The following is a 14,623-nucleotide window of genomic DNA, read 5'->3' as shown; positions in this document are numbered from 1 at the left end:
AGTTACCTGACCTTAGGCCAAATTACTTAAGTACTCTGAGTCTGTTTCCTCATCTGTAAAATGAAGGGTTGTGATCCTCAGAGATGATGTTTATACCAGCCAGGTACTCTTTATTTATAGAGGTGGCTATTTATGACTGTGCCAAAATTAGATGCAAAGGATATAAGATGGCAGAGTAAACTGAGGCACAGCATGCTGCCAAATGTCTCTATGATGGTTCTATTGTCAGATCATGCATATGGGAGATTGGGGGGGCTATTTTGCTAGGAATTCCAGCAAGAGCTATGATATTAGCAGTGATCACAGCAGCAGCAGTATTTTTTTTCCCCCCACACCAGCAGGAACAGGCAGGGCTATAATCTGCCTTTAGGAGATTCCATTTAGACAAACTTTCCATTTCTCAAAGCTAAAAACAGGTGGCTGAGGCCAGGTCTCTAGGAGGCATAAGTCATTCTCCTGACATACCCCTATGTCAATGGCATAATAAGTATGGCCCTGTCCAGAATATCAGAGATCAGCAGGGACCAAACAGAGCCAGGGATGTAAGCATGGAAAAGACAAGGCTACCCAATGACCATCTCACCTTATCTTCATTGGCAAGCAGCAAAGTTTCCATCCCCATTTTCAGACGTTGAATTTCTTGGTCTAAAAGAATTCGGGTATAGAAATAATTATTTATATAAATGCAAACAGCTCTCCACACTTGCTATGATGCCTCCCAAGTTCAAACGAAGACTTTCCATGTGAACATGGCTCTTTTAGTTCTTTAAAGAGGCCAGGATGGTGTCTGCCACAGACTCATTCTCTTTAAATATTTGCTAGACTACTAAATGAAGGAATCCAGTATGCTGTCTTCTCTTTACAGACATTTATGGGCAAAATCAAAATGCCCATGTACTTGAGGTGACACAGAGGAAGCCAAAAATCCTTCAAAACCAACATCTCCTAAGAATATAGACATTTTTATCCTTTACAACTTGAGTAGGCATGTACCTGGGCTTCCGGCTGGCTTTGAAGAAAATCATACAGTCTGACAAATTGTAGGAAGAGGAGAATTTAACATTAAAAGAATCTACAGTTGAGTGAAGACTGGGAAATAAAAATTATGTAAAAGAGTTGGTACTTGGCTTAATTTGAAATGATATAGTCAAAACTGACTAACAAATGTTTAGATGTATTGGGATATATACATATATGCAAATGCTGGGTTAAGGATAAACAATCTTATTTCATCATAAACCAGAATTTCCCTATGGGCTGAGAAATCTGTCGGTCTGCGGTGGAAAACCCGCAGCCTTCTCTCAGTCTGGACCCAACAGGGACTCTGTTGATTCCTTAACTGTTTTGGAGAGCCTAAGGAAGCTGGAGGTCATTTGCCAGATACTCTAGGAATTGGCACATAGCTAGATTGTTCAAAGAAGGATCTATGCCTCTTCCTAAATGGGAATAGGGATGTCTATATCAAAAAAAAGTACAGGAGTCAAGGGAATATATAGGCCTCCCATTTTCTTTTGGGATGCTTGTTACATCTAACAAGAATAGCAACAGTAGATCTATGGACTTTGTGTAAATAGTTGTGGAGATTAATTTTCAGAATAAAGTGGATAATCGCTTGCTCATTATTTAGGCTCTGGGTAGCTAATATCAGCTCTGCAGCTCACTTTGCTGGGGAGGGCAGTAAGCTTCATATGAAGACTGGCAAACCCTGATCCACTGGTCAGAACCTAACTTCGACAGCAAATGACCCAAGGACCAGCTCTAGAAAGTACCCAGTAATGGAGTGGGGTAGGGCCTGGGAGGCTCAGACTGTGGGGAGAGGAGGGGTAGACTGGGAAGGCTGCCTGGCCTAGAAGTCATGACATGGGGCACTCTCTGTTCAGGCTTAGCATCAGAGATAGTCCAGGGTGTCTTAGTAGAGCCCAGCCTCTACAAGCAGGCCTTGGCAGGTAGGCAACACAGCCAATGGCTTGGGCGGACACTGAGAAAAGCTAGGAGAGGCATGAGCATGTTGATAACTAATTTCCTTCTCCAGCCTAAGCCATTGTTGCATGGCTTCCACACCCCAGCTGCGGATCCAAGCTAAGCAGTGCTGAGGCCAGGATGTGACTAGGTAGTGACACCAACCCGTAGGACTATATGATCTTCAGCATTGCTCTGCAGCCTGGTAGTGAGTGGAGAAGTTGAAAGGTGTGTGATCATTTTGTATACATGGCACACAGCCATAAAGATTTATGTGTTCATTACAGTAGTTGAGGATTTATCCTCTATTTTTGATCAGCAAGACTTGAACTCCTCAGGGACCATTCACCATCCTTTCACTTATTCAAGAAATATTTCTTAGGGAAATATTTCTACAATGAAATATTTCCACAAGAAATATTTCTACAATGGGCCGAATATTGTGCTGGGCTTTGTGGATATGCTCTTAAACAAGAAACATATAGTCCTTGCCCCAGAGTGGGGATAACACACAACACTGGTAAGTTATAATAAGTGCTAGGCAGGAAAAAGAAAGGATATGGAGTTAGAGAATAATAGGACTGGGACCACCTATTTGAGTTAGGGTGGCCAGGAAAGGTGTTTCTGAGAGGTAAGATTTGAAACCTCAAGAATGAAAAAGAACTGACTTGTTTCTGTAATCTCAGGGCCTTATACAAGCATCAGGCAGATATCCATGAAACGACTGAATAAATTGCTAAAGCCTCCCCTTTGGTGATGATACAGAAGTAAGGCCTTTCAATCAAATGAGAGAGTTAGGTATTTCCTGCATTTTCAGTAAAAGCTCCAGAGGTGGCTGCACAGAACTTCTGTGCATCTGAAAAAAGCCTTCTAGTTAGGGGAGAGTTCCATGGGAATGATTCCACAATAGTGCTGCATTATAGGGACACACATAAACACACACACTGGTGCATCCATTCACTTGGCCATGCTTGCACACATATATGCATGTCCATTAGCATGGCTACACACACAAGCATATGCACACTCATTTATAGAAAAACAGGCTCACTTATAAGAGTAGGCCCAGGGACCCAGACAACTGCATTTTGTCACAGTCAAGCTAGTCACCTCTCTCTGTGTGGTCACCGTGGAGAGCTGCTGTCCGGGAGAGCTGGCTGTGCAGACGCTCAATTTCTGCATCTTTCAGGGCCACCTGTTCTTGCAGCTGGGCGACTTCAGCCTGGAAAAGCAACAGAGGATCCCTACCAGGTCAGAAGGACTGCTAAATCATGATGAAGTGCCTCTCGTCAGAGTCCAGAGCCCATCAGGCACCAGGGTGAATCAGGAGTTAGGAGAAGAGGTGAGCAGTAGCAGGGGCTCACTGCCCTCTCTACAGGTGGAACTCTGCTGACTGAATTCACTCTTCTAGGCCATCCTGGCCCTCCCCCACAGCTCTGGACATCAATGTGCTTCTTCCCCTGCAACTTCCTACATGACCAGGTTTTCTCTCCCCTGCCCTGTGAGGACTGGGATTGTGATGAGGAGTTGGGATTGTGTGCAATGGGAGGGCTGTCCTTGGTGCAGAGGAGGATATTCTGGATGTGGTCTTCCTTCTCCCAAGATACTCATGCAATAACATTTAGAGACACCACTGTAACAAGTGCATGCAGCTTTCATCTTTCCAACCCACACAGAAAATACAGCAGAAGCCAAATCACCACTGGTGGAGAAAAGGTAAGCCAAGGGCTCCCTCCTTCAACACGCTCCTACCCTTTGGGCACAGTCACTGCCTCTCTCCAACGTCCAGGCATGTGTGCATGTTCACTCATATATAGATGTACAAACATTCAGGAGTGCTTAATTTACATACTTTGGCAAAAAAGCATGTATACACAGCTCATAAGTACACACATACATTCATATTTGCACACACACAGGCAGCTGCACTAGATGGTTCCCAGGTCGCAATTAAGTAGTGCAGGTTAAATTTCATACACAACACTAGGTGTGGTTGTTCATGCTTTCCCATACTCATTAGGAGATCAGAATTGTATAGGTCCTGTCCCAAGAGGTACCTGGATTTTGGAGTCAAACAAACCTTGATTCTCTTTAGTTGGGTGACCTTGGGCAAGTAAGTTAACCTTTCTGAGTCTCAGCTCACCTATAAAATGGGAAAAACTACACCTACTTCATGGGACTGCAATAAGGCTTAAGATAATGGTTATGAACGACCTAGTCCAATATTTAGTATATACTAAGAGCTCAATAAATGCTACTGCTATTTGCTCCTCTCATCCTATTCTTTTCTTTGTGGATAATTGGTTCAATTCTCTCTGCATCAAACCAGGTAAGAAAAGGGATGAGCATCGAATGTGGAGTTGGTCAATAAAAGACAGCAAAGGCTTCTCCTCTGGCCACCCCTTCCCCATGTGTTGGCCCTATCATGTCCCACCTTTGGTCCTCAAGGTCATAGTATGAGCTGTTCATTTCCACAAAGGCCCAAGTTAATATTTGAACAACCCCAAGTAATTAAGTGAATACTGGCCCTGTTGGCAACTCTGTTGCTGGACAGGCCTTGTGTTCAGTTTCAGCACAAAGACTGAGCACCCACCCTGATCAGCCCCTGCGCTCACTTTCTTACATCAAATCCTCACAAGAAACCACCTGAGGAAACAATATCTCCGTAAGTCATCAGGGAGCAAACGGGAGTAATAGAAGATTCTGTGTCAGTCACAGAGCTACTTGGTGACCAGGCCAGGATGCAAACCCTGGCCTGCCTGCTCCAGTGTCAGGGCTCCACCCACCACCGCATGTCTGCTTCTGAGTTAACAGGACAGATGAAGGCCACTCGTACCAGGCTTGGGCTCCCTGAGCTCACCTCAAGGGTTTCTGAATCACCTTCCCTAACATCCCCCAAATAGGACAGGGATGACCATATAAAGAGATGACAAGGGGTAGGGTTTCCTTATTCCAACGTTCATAATGAAGCACTGCCCCTCTACTCACAGAGGCCAAGAGCTGGGTCCTGCTGTGCAACCCGCTTGCTGAGACATGCAGCTATGGAGCAGTTTATCAGAGCTCACTCAAGGCAAAGATGCCCATGGGCTTATGACTCATGGTGACAATGGCTTCTGAATATATTAGCTTTGGGAGTCTCAAATCCGTTTCTACAAAGGCCAGATGATTCTTGAAAGATATTCCTTTAACTTTTCTTGTACCTCTCCACACCCATTTCTCCCTTTCTTTGTGGACAAGATGGGCACTGGTCTCTGTCAGAAATCTGGATACCTGATGCTTGTCTGCTGGCCCCACAGTTGGGAATTCAGCAGTGTGGACTGATCAAGACAGAATCTAGCACCTGGCACTATGAGGGCTCTTCTTCCTGAGCCCTGCCTCTAGGGGAGGTCCTGTAGGTATATACAATGGACCCTACAGACCAAGTGACTGGGTCCAACCTGCCTTGTGCTAATTTCCACAGAAATAGGCCAGACTCTATAGGGGCTCTGTTATCCTTTGAACGATCTCTGTCCCCACAGTTGGGAAGGCCAAGAACAGTCCAGAGACCTACTTGACTGTGTATGTTACTGCCACTTGACTGTGTATGCTACTGTCTGAGTCCCTGCAGATGCTGTGCCTCATTAAACCCAGGGACCATGCCCTACTGTCATTGCACTGGGAGATGAATCCCCTTCAGGGACTGAGAGGCCTTAAGCAGAAAAGTGAAAAACTTCCAAAAACAGTGCTGGTTTTCTCTGCAGGGAATCAGGATGAGGTTGGAAACAACATGAAGGCACAGGAATGACACAGACCCAGATGTGAACCTCAGCTTGGCCATGCTGAGCCTCTGTTTCCTTCCCAGTCAAGTGAGAATAAAAAAACATATACCTCACTAGGTGATTTTATGGATTATATGATCAAATGTGTGCAAATAGCTTGGTACATTCTGGCACATAGGAAGTGCTCCACACCTGGTAGTTATTAAATAACCCTTAGCATCTCAAAGGTCTACATGCCAAGGCAAAGAGCTGGGGTAATTTAAAAAGAAAAGTATTATTTGGTTTTACGACAGAGGGTGTACAACTTCAAAGGTTTCCCCAAGACAGGGCTTGTTTGAGTGGGGCATTGTGATGGAAGGTTCTGAGCTACTGGACAAAACCAGTGCCCCTAGAGCTGGTGCCTGTGAAGCATACACATACACAACTACACTCAGATACACACAGGCCAGGACACAGATGGGTCTGATTGCCTAGGCTTGGTACCAAATAGCTGTAAAATCCTGGGAAAGTTAAATCTCTCTGTGCATCCATTTCATTATCTGTAAAATGATTAATCAAATTATTTTACATGTATACACTAGATTACATATTTACATATGTTCAGTGCTTTATTTTGATAACATGAGAAGTCATAAAATTTTAAATAATAGCATGATACAAAATTGCATATAAATTATCAACAATAAAAATTAAGAGACAGAGATAGGGAGACCCTGATGTTTGAATATTTCTTTCTGCCAAATCTCATGTTGAACTGTAATCCCCAGTATTGGAGGTGGGCCCTGGTAGGAGGTGAATGGATCATGAGGGTAGATTTCTCATGAATGGTGGTGCCACCCTCTTGGTGCTGTCCTCGCAATTGTGAGTGAGTTTTCACGAGATGAGGTTGTTTAAAAGTTTGTGGCACCTCCTCTCGTCTCTCTCACTTGCTCCTGCTTTTGCCTTCTGCCATGACTGAAAACTCCCTAAGGCTTCACTAGAAGCTGAGCGGATGCGACCAGCATGCTTCCTGTAAAACCTGCAGTACCCTGAGCTAATTAAACCTCTTCTTTATAAATTACCTAGTCTAAGCTATTTACTTGTAGCAATGCAAGAATGGCCTGACACAGACCTAAAACAGAAGAGAATACATGGAAGGAAATATTAGCACTGGTAGTACCTGGGTGGTATGAGTGCTTTTGATTCCTTTAATTTTTTATGTTTTGAACATTCTCTATAGTGTGTGTTACTGTTTTTATAATAATTAGCAATTAACCTGCACAAAAAATAAAAATACAAAGTAGAAGTTAAGAAAATTCTAATAAAAACGATCCAGTAATGCCCTTGGGTGGCACTGCAGACACAGTAGGGGAAGGCAGGTGTGAGCCTCCCATCTCCCCATACTCCCCAAAGGAAACCTAACTGTAGCCTAATGTAAACTTCCTGAAATTTAAATAACAATTCACCATTTTAAAATCCAATGTGCAGGCCAAAAAAATTCATGGGCTACTTGTAACCCACTAGTTTTGATCTCTGCACTTTAGTATAGGAAAAGAAGGAAGAAACAAAGAGGGGAGGGAAGAAATTTATTTCACAATATAATTTATTTTTGGTGTCCTTTAAATTGCAGGCTCCCTAGTTTAAGAGAAACATGATTTGATTGAAGAAATCATTCAAAGCTTATATCATTTTTAGGATTATATTTTGTGCCAAATATAAAGCATGCCTATTTTTTGAAAAACTGATTCTAGAAGGGACTACTGAATTTAAAATGATGCATCCAACATCTGCTTTAGGACTCATGACTCACTGCTTGCCACTCACTTGCTCCCCCACTCCTAGCCCCTTCTTGGTCCAGCTTCAGCCAGGCATTATGGGGTGCAGGGAGAGGAAGCAGACTGGGTTACTACACTTGAGCAATTCATAATCTCACAGGCTTTCTCCATGAGGATCTTTCCTGGATCAAGTCTGTCTGCTGCCCAATCTGGGCACTGTTGTGTGTCCACACTGGAGGGCTGATTTGCATTTTCAAACTTAGGCTACTGGAAACCCCCAAGCTGGAATGCAGACCTTCTCCACAAGGCCCTCGTACTCTCTCCGTAAGCATCAGGAGTGCCATTTACCTTAGTGGCCTTTAGCTTCCATTCATACTGATTCCGTTCATTTTCCAGTTCTTCCACTTTGATTTTGAGGTGCCTGAGCTCTTGCAGTAACTCCTAGAGGGATGAGGGAGAAAGACAAAGTTCTGATGGTTAAAAGATGTGCTCTCGATTTACCAACTTGGTTAAGCTCATGCATAGGGGATGCAGCAACCACATCAAGCTCCACATAGCAGCTTTAATCTTTAAACAAGGCCCTTGTTTCAGGAAAGCTGTATGGCCATTAAAAAACAAAGGCCAGTGCATTCCAGACATAAGAAAGTGAAAACTTTCCTTTTAGTTTTAGAACCTGTTCTGCCTGCCCCTTTCTCTGACATCTATGTCCTCTGCGGGGTATGCCAGCATCACACACATGAGTATAGGCAGGCAGGCGAGGCTTTGGAGTGGGAAGAACAGAGCTGCTGAAATGAGGCAGCTTCTTCCCTGTGATGCAAAGTAGTAGGAAACAGGCTAATTGGGAGCATCTCTCTGTGCTGGGAGTGAAGGAAGATAGAAGAAGGGGCCTGTAATCCTGGAAGGCCTCACAGAGGAAAAAAATGAAACCCTAAGGGAACAAACGTTAAGGGCCAAATATAGATGTCATAATGGGTGTTCCAGTTCAGAAGAAGATAATAGTTTGAAAAAAGAAGGGAGGGAGAAAGCATCCAGGGAGGAGTAAAGATAGGAGACAGAAAGGGAGATAACTCATGGGGCTGGAGCTGAGGATGGGTGTAGGTACACAGTGGAAGATGAGGCTGAGAAGTTAAGGTGAGGCCCTAAGGTAAAGGCTTGAGGATGAGAATACATATGATGAGTTCTGATGCCATTCTTTGGACAGTAGTGAGTCACTGAAGGTTGCTGAGTGGGGAGGTGACACAAACAATTTTCTCTTACATGGAATTCAAGCCCCTATATTCTGACTCCAGGACCCTTGTTTGTAAAACTACTCCTTCTATAAAGATGACTCCACTAAGCACTGTTATCTTGAACCAAGATTCTCTTAACAGACAATTAGTCCTGCTGACTAGCTCCCATCAGAAGAATTGGCATAAAGATAATTATTTCCATAGGCTTTCTGAACTGCAGTCTCACACAACAAACTTCCTACTTAACATCACATGGATGCTCACAGGCATCTCCGGACCGTCATGTGCCAAGTGGAATCCTCAACTCCCCTCCTAGTTACTCTCATCTTACTAAATGCCATATCCATCGATCTAACAGCTTATCCAGAAACATAGGATCTATCCTCAGCATCTCCCTCTCCTTCCTCCCCTATGTATGCAGTTCATCCCCAAGTTTTATTAATTCTACTTCCAGGAAAACGACTTGAATGTTGCATTTCTTTCCCACTCAGGCACCACCACTCTGGTCTAGCAATTAGCACTGACAGCCTGGACAGTCAATTCATTGGTTGCTTCTTGGTTGTCTTGCTCCTCTCAAAGCAGTTGACCCCGTGGCATCTGGGGGAGTGATATGATCAAACCATACATTAGATCACGGCACTCCCATGCTTCTCAAAGCTCATAAACTTCAACACATGACCTGACACCTCCCTGCCTGCCTCTTGGATCACTCTTTCTCCCTAGTTATGCTCTAGCCACATGGATAATTTTCAGTTCCTCTCTCCAATTTAGGTGTTTGCAGGTAACATTCCCTCTGTCTTGAATTTTCTGCCAGGTTAACTCCTGCCCATCCTTCAGGTCTCCCTGAGTAAATCTATCCTGACCTCCATACTATATCAGGCCCCTCTGCTATATTCTCTTGTACTTCCTACATAATATGCAATTAAATATTTATTTGTATGACAGCTAACAGCTAGCTCTCCTCCTAAGCTGTAAACTCCATGAGGCATTTGCTAACCTCTGATTATCCTGCAGTGCCTGGCACATAGTAGGTATGCACAATTTGTCAATGAATGCACACATGAAACTCAAGTCATTATTTAACTGGCCTGGAGGTCTTGGCCTTCTGAGATCATCCACCACGAAGTGACATTGCTTACCCTTGAATTTCGTAGGGTCATTTATTAAGATTGCCTTCTAGCTGAGGTGAGCATTTGCTGATGCCCATTAAAAACAAAACAAAGAAAACTTCTGGCCAGGCACGGTGGTTCACGCCTGTAATCCCAACACTTTGAGAGGCTGAGGTGGGTGGGTCACTTGAGATCAGGAGCTCGAGACCAGCCTAGCTAACATGGTGAAACCCTATCTTTACTAAAAATACAAAAATTAGCCAAGTGTGGTGATGAGTGTCTGTAATCCCAGCTGGAAAAAAAAAAAAAAAAAAAAGGAAAAGGAAACTTCTCAGCTAAGGCTATTGCATCCATGATCTGCATCACTGGATATCAAGGCCTCAGTTACCTGCTTTGACTTGCAGCAGACCCTGAATCATTCTCTGAGAACATTATTGGCCCTGCCTGAGAGGCTCCAATGCCCACAAGTTGGGGGTTCTTCTGCTCAGCCTTGTATCCTAGCCAGGCTACTCAGTCTGTTGGAGAGGGTGTCAGGCCAGCTGATATCAGAATCGGAAGTATGCAGGTTCCTACTGCCTGAGGAGCTGCCACTGTGGGTACACAGCGATCATCCTCTCCAGGCTCTGTGACCTCTGGAACATCCTCTTCCTTCCATGTTACTTGTTGTCCATCACTGACTACCAACATGAGTACACGCACATTTTACCTTCCTTTAAAAGTCTTGCTGGAGTAACCTACTCAACATAGGTCATGCGCCAACACCCTCTCAAGGCTTCTCTATCCAAATCTACATTTATATCTTGACTTTCCTATTTTCCCCCTGTCCTTTAATGCAGCAGGAAATCTTTCCCACCGAATCCTTCCCCCCAACACCTATGTCTAGATTTTCAACAGGCTCTCTAATTGAGTATGGACCATAGTAACTTCCTACAGAGCCAGGGTACCCTCTGTAGTACTCATGGCTGCTGTGACCTCGGTTTTTTCTTGGGGAGCTTCCAAGTCCTTTTCAACAGTAGGCCTCCTTAGAGGCATAGGCTTGTCTCTGCTGAAGCTGCTATCACCTGCCATGAGCAAAGTCACAGAGGACCAGGTCATCCCCATGTGGAGAGCCAAGTCCACAGTCCCAGTCAGATACAGCCCCGTGTGGCCCAGTGGTTATAAAATCAGCCTGATGTGATTACGTGGGGGGGATTTTTCCTGGAAATTCAGATGACGACTTAATTATTCACAGCACATGAAAACTTGCATTTTATTTTTTCACTGGGGGTAAACATAAACTTGAAAGGATTCTTTTTCATAATACTTTTTTTTCCTTAAAAAAAAAATCATGTGAAACAAAACTTTGTTTAATCTCCCAGCCTGGGAGGAGGAATCAGTATCTGAGTCATATACATGGGAAGGGGAATCATGAGGCTTCCTGTGGCACAAATGCCCCATCACTCAGAGCACCTGGTGCACCTCATTCCCAGCCCTTAAGGAGATGAGTGCCACCTGTTTGAGGGTTGGCCTCACCTGCTCAGACCCTGCTCAGTGAGGGTCACTGAACTCACTTCACATCCCAAGAGGACTGAGTGAGTCCAAGCTCTGCCCAGAGGTAACAACAGATCCATGCCAAGCCACTGCACTCTGTTCTGGTTAGGAGAAACCCCAGACCCTCCACGAGTGAAATGCCCCACACACGCATGCTCTGGTATACTTAAGTGTGGTTCCTACAGGTGACCCCTCCCAACAGGCACAGTCCTGGCCGCAGGACTGGGACTCGGCCACACCGTCACTGGCCGCTACCTCCTCAGGGTGGCCCCTACTGTGTAACAGGCGCTCTTGAATCTGCCTGTGGATGTCCAGCTGCAGCCTACACATCTGCTCCTGCAGCTCACTGATCACATTCAGAACCGACTGTAGGAAGGAAAAGAAAGAAGAGAAAAGCGCTCCAGGTCAGACAGCTCTCAGATGCAGAACTCCTTAAGAGAAAAGCACAGAGGTGCATGGGGCAGGGAGGAGGTGGCACCCAGTGGTCACTGTCGACAGCCCTCCACTTTCCTCACCAGAACCAAAAGACATGGCATTTTTCCTCAGGCCTGCCCCATCCAGGTGCCTGTCTGGCAGTTCAAACAAATCCCCAACAGCTCCTTTGTGCCATACTGTTGTGTCAACACCGAGATATGGAGTCTAGAAGAAACCCTTCATCCAAGCAGAAGCAATAGCAGATGTGGGTGCACACCGGGGCACACACACAAACACATCCCCTCTCCACATATGCATGATACACATACTGACTCCCCTTACCCAAACACCCAGTGTGTCAGCACGTATGCACAGGCGACATATGGCACACATAACACTTATCCATGACAATATGTACCTAAACTCTGAACTCGGTCAGGCACCAATATGCTATTTCAGTGTCTTCATCTTACATTCCTCCATCTTGTTTACAAGATTATCCCAAGCAACGTTTTTGCAACACTTCAGTGAAATGTGGATTTACCTGGTCTACCACAAGACACATTCCTGGCCAAACTGATAAGGCCAATCTAATGTGACTCACTCCTCGAGGACACCAATCCCCACTACTTTGTCTCCTAGCTTCTTGCAAACCATCATAGAGTTGGCCCCAAACTCAATAGACTAAAATTTATTGAATCTATCACACTTTTGCCATTTTGAAAATCAAGAAGGAAATGGTTCCAGTTTTCTAGAAACATTTGATTTTCCTGATTCCTTAAAGTTAACTTATAGCAAGCACTTTGGGGGACTACTGTCCTAAATTTTTTGTACCTGTCAGAGGCATCCATGGAATCAAGTCCATTTTTTCTTTGTTTTTCTTATTAAGAACATAACTGTGTGTGTGGTGTGTGTGTGTGTGTGTGTGTGTGTGTGACTTTGTGTTGTCCTCAGCATTATCCTTTAGTTTGGGATGTCCCCTTCCTGACACTGGTCATGCAGGTGCACTTTTGTCTTTAGCGTATGTCCTTTCTGCCTTTTGTACAAGCCCCTCTGAAAACTACTTCCTTTCAAGAGACCTCTAAGCTCTTCCTTTTTATTGGTATTATCTGTGAGATTGCACAGTCAGAATTATATTTAAGTAGTTCAACATTCTTGGGTCTTCCTCTATTTGAGAGTTCCCCATCCATTTTATTTTTAAACTGTCAGAGTTATGACTGACCCAAGTTTACAGTGCATGTCTGTTTATGCCTAGTTTTTTCCGTGCTCACCCTTGTGAACATTCAAGTAACAACAACCACTTTCTCTCAAGGTACCTATCACTTTTACTTCATAAACCAGTGCCTCCTTTTGCTTCAATATTGGAGCTAGAATGGCAGTTTTCCTAGTTTTGTCTTCTACCCTCTGAGTAGAGTGTAAGCAAGTGAGAAAAACAAACAAGTAAACATTCAAATGCTTCAGAATTCAGCTGGAAGACATTTAGGAGCTAACCAAGTAAGTTGCTGCTCCCCTTCCTCCATCACTGCCCCTTGTGTGCATCAGTCTGGAGACCTGCATCAGGAACACATCTGTTTTCCTCCCTCTGCTCAGCGTCTGGTGTACCCAAAACTTCTGGGCTACTCTGCTTTAATTCTCCTGAGCCATGTGTTGTCACTGTTTTATGGTATGTCTGTCCTCAGGCTTGGCATTTCAACTTAGCTTTATAATTTTTTTTTTTTTTTTTTTCTGAGACAGAGTCTTGCTCTGTCTCCCAGGCTGGAGTGCAGTGGCGCGATCTCGGCTCACTGCAACCTCCACCTCCCAGGTTCAAGTGATTCTCATGTCTCGCCTCCCAAGAAGCTGGGACTACAGGCGCACAATACCATGCCTGGCTAATTTTCATATGTTTTAGTAGAGACAGGGTTTCACTATGTTGGCCAGGCTGGTCTCAAACTCCTGACCTCAAGTGATCCACTCTCCTCGGCCTCCCAAAGTACTGGGGTTACAGGTGTGAGCCACTACACCTGGCCTAGCTTCATAATTCTTTATCTCCAGGGCTGGCCCATCTCCTCTCTTAACAGGTCTGTTTCCCTCCCATAAAGCAGACCCTTTTGTAGCTCTATTCCATTCTGGGTCCCACATCATGATGTCTAGGTGGCATTTATGAGGTTATAATTGCTGTCCTGTGTTGTAACCTCAGCTCACTTTGTTTTTTAATCACACTTTGCCAACCATTAAAGTTCTTCTTTATGGTTCTTTTCTGTGTGAAACTACTGAGCACCTCCTGTAATCACAGTTGTTCCCAATTCCATCTTACCTGTTAATCTTGTATATAATTTTACTTAGTTCTTTCTTCTTTTTTCAGGCTCAGTTTAATACTGTCCTGGCACTCTTATGCATTACATTGCTCATGGGAATATAACCTCTATGTTCTAGAGAGGGCAATTTGGAAATATCTGTCAAAATGTCAAGTTCGCGTACTCCTTAACCCATAAACTCCACATCAATATCTTTACATATATACAAGATTATTCACTGCAGCATTATTTGTAATAGCAGAAACTTGGAAACCACCTCAATGTCCACTGAGAGAGGACTGGTTAAATAAATTAGGCTATAGTTGGATGGTAGAACAATATGCAGACATAGATATGAATGAGGAAGTTTTTAAAAACATACTTGGTGTAAAAAGAACTCCAAGACTACTAAATTTAAAAAGAACGGTCTAGAATAGTGAACATCTGTATAAAAATGAGGGGAAGTGTGTGTGTCTGTGTGTATCCACATGAATGTACTTGTCCACACATAATATAACTCTGGAAGGATACAAACTGATGGCACTGGTTCCTGACTGCTGACTGGAGGACAGGTGTTGAATGAGATCTTTTGCT

General features: G+C 44.1%; 1 protein-coding gene across 22 annotated transcripts in view; it reads right to left on the bottom strand.

Moving 5' to 3' along the window:
- The window catches only part of PPFIBP2 (PPFIA binding protein 2), a 151,746-nt gene that overhangs the window by 33,849 nt on the left and 103,274 nt on the right, over nucleotides 1-14,623 (bottom strand). For 13 of the 22 annotated variants that reach the window (XR_004177470.1, XM_031653277.1, XM_031653282.1 and 10 more), the window contains 4 exons: nucleotides 11,523-11,705; nucleotides 7,820-7,912; nucleotides 3,070-3,181; nucleotides 584-645 (listed from right to left, as the gene is read on the bottom strand). Coding sequence is in view for 21 of the 22 variants with exons in the window: in XM_031653277.1 (XP_031509137.1) it covers nucleotides 584-645; nucleotides 3,070-3,181; nucleotides 7,820-7,912; nucleotides 11,523-11,705 (450 nt within the window). In the remaining variant the exon portion in view is untranslated. The remainder of the gene's footprint in view (nucleotides 1-583; nucleotides 646-3,069; nucleotides 3,182-7,819; nucleotides 7,913-11,522; nucleotides 11,706-14,623) is intronic. The other 9 variants (XM_031653285.1, XM_031653286.1, XM_031653296.1 and 6 more) reach the window with 2 other exon arrangements.

The sequence above is a fragment of the Papio anubis genome, chromosome 12 (assembly GCF_008728515.1).
Source record: "Papio anubis isolate 15944 chromosome 12, Panubis1.0, whole genome shotgun sequence".
Classification (NCBI taxonomy): Eukaryota; Metazoa; Chordata; class Mammalia; order Primates; family Cercopithecidae; genus Papio; species Papio anubis.
The sequence above is the reverse complement of the archived record's forward strand: the minus strand, read 5'-3'. Positions and strand labels throughout refer to the sequence as shown.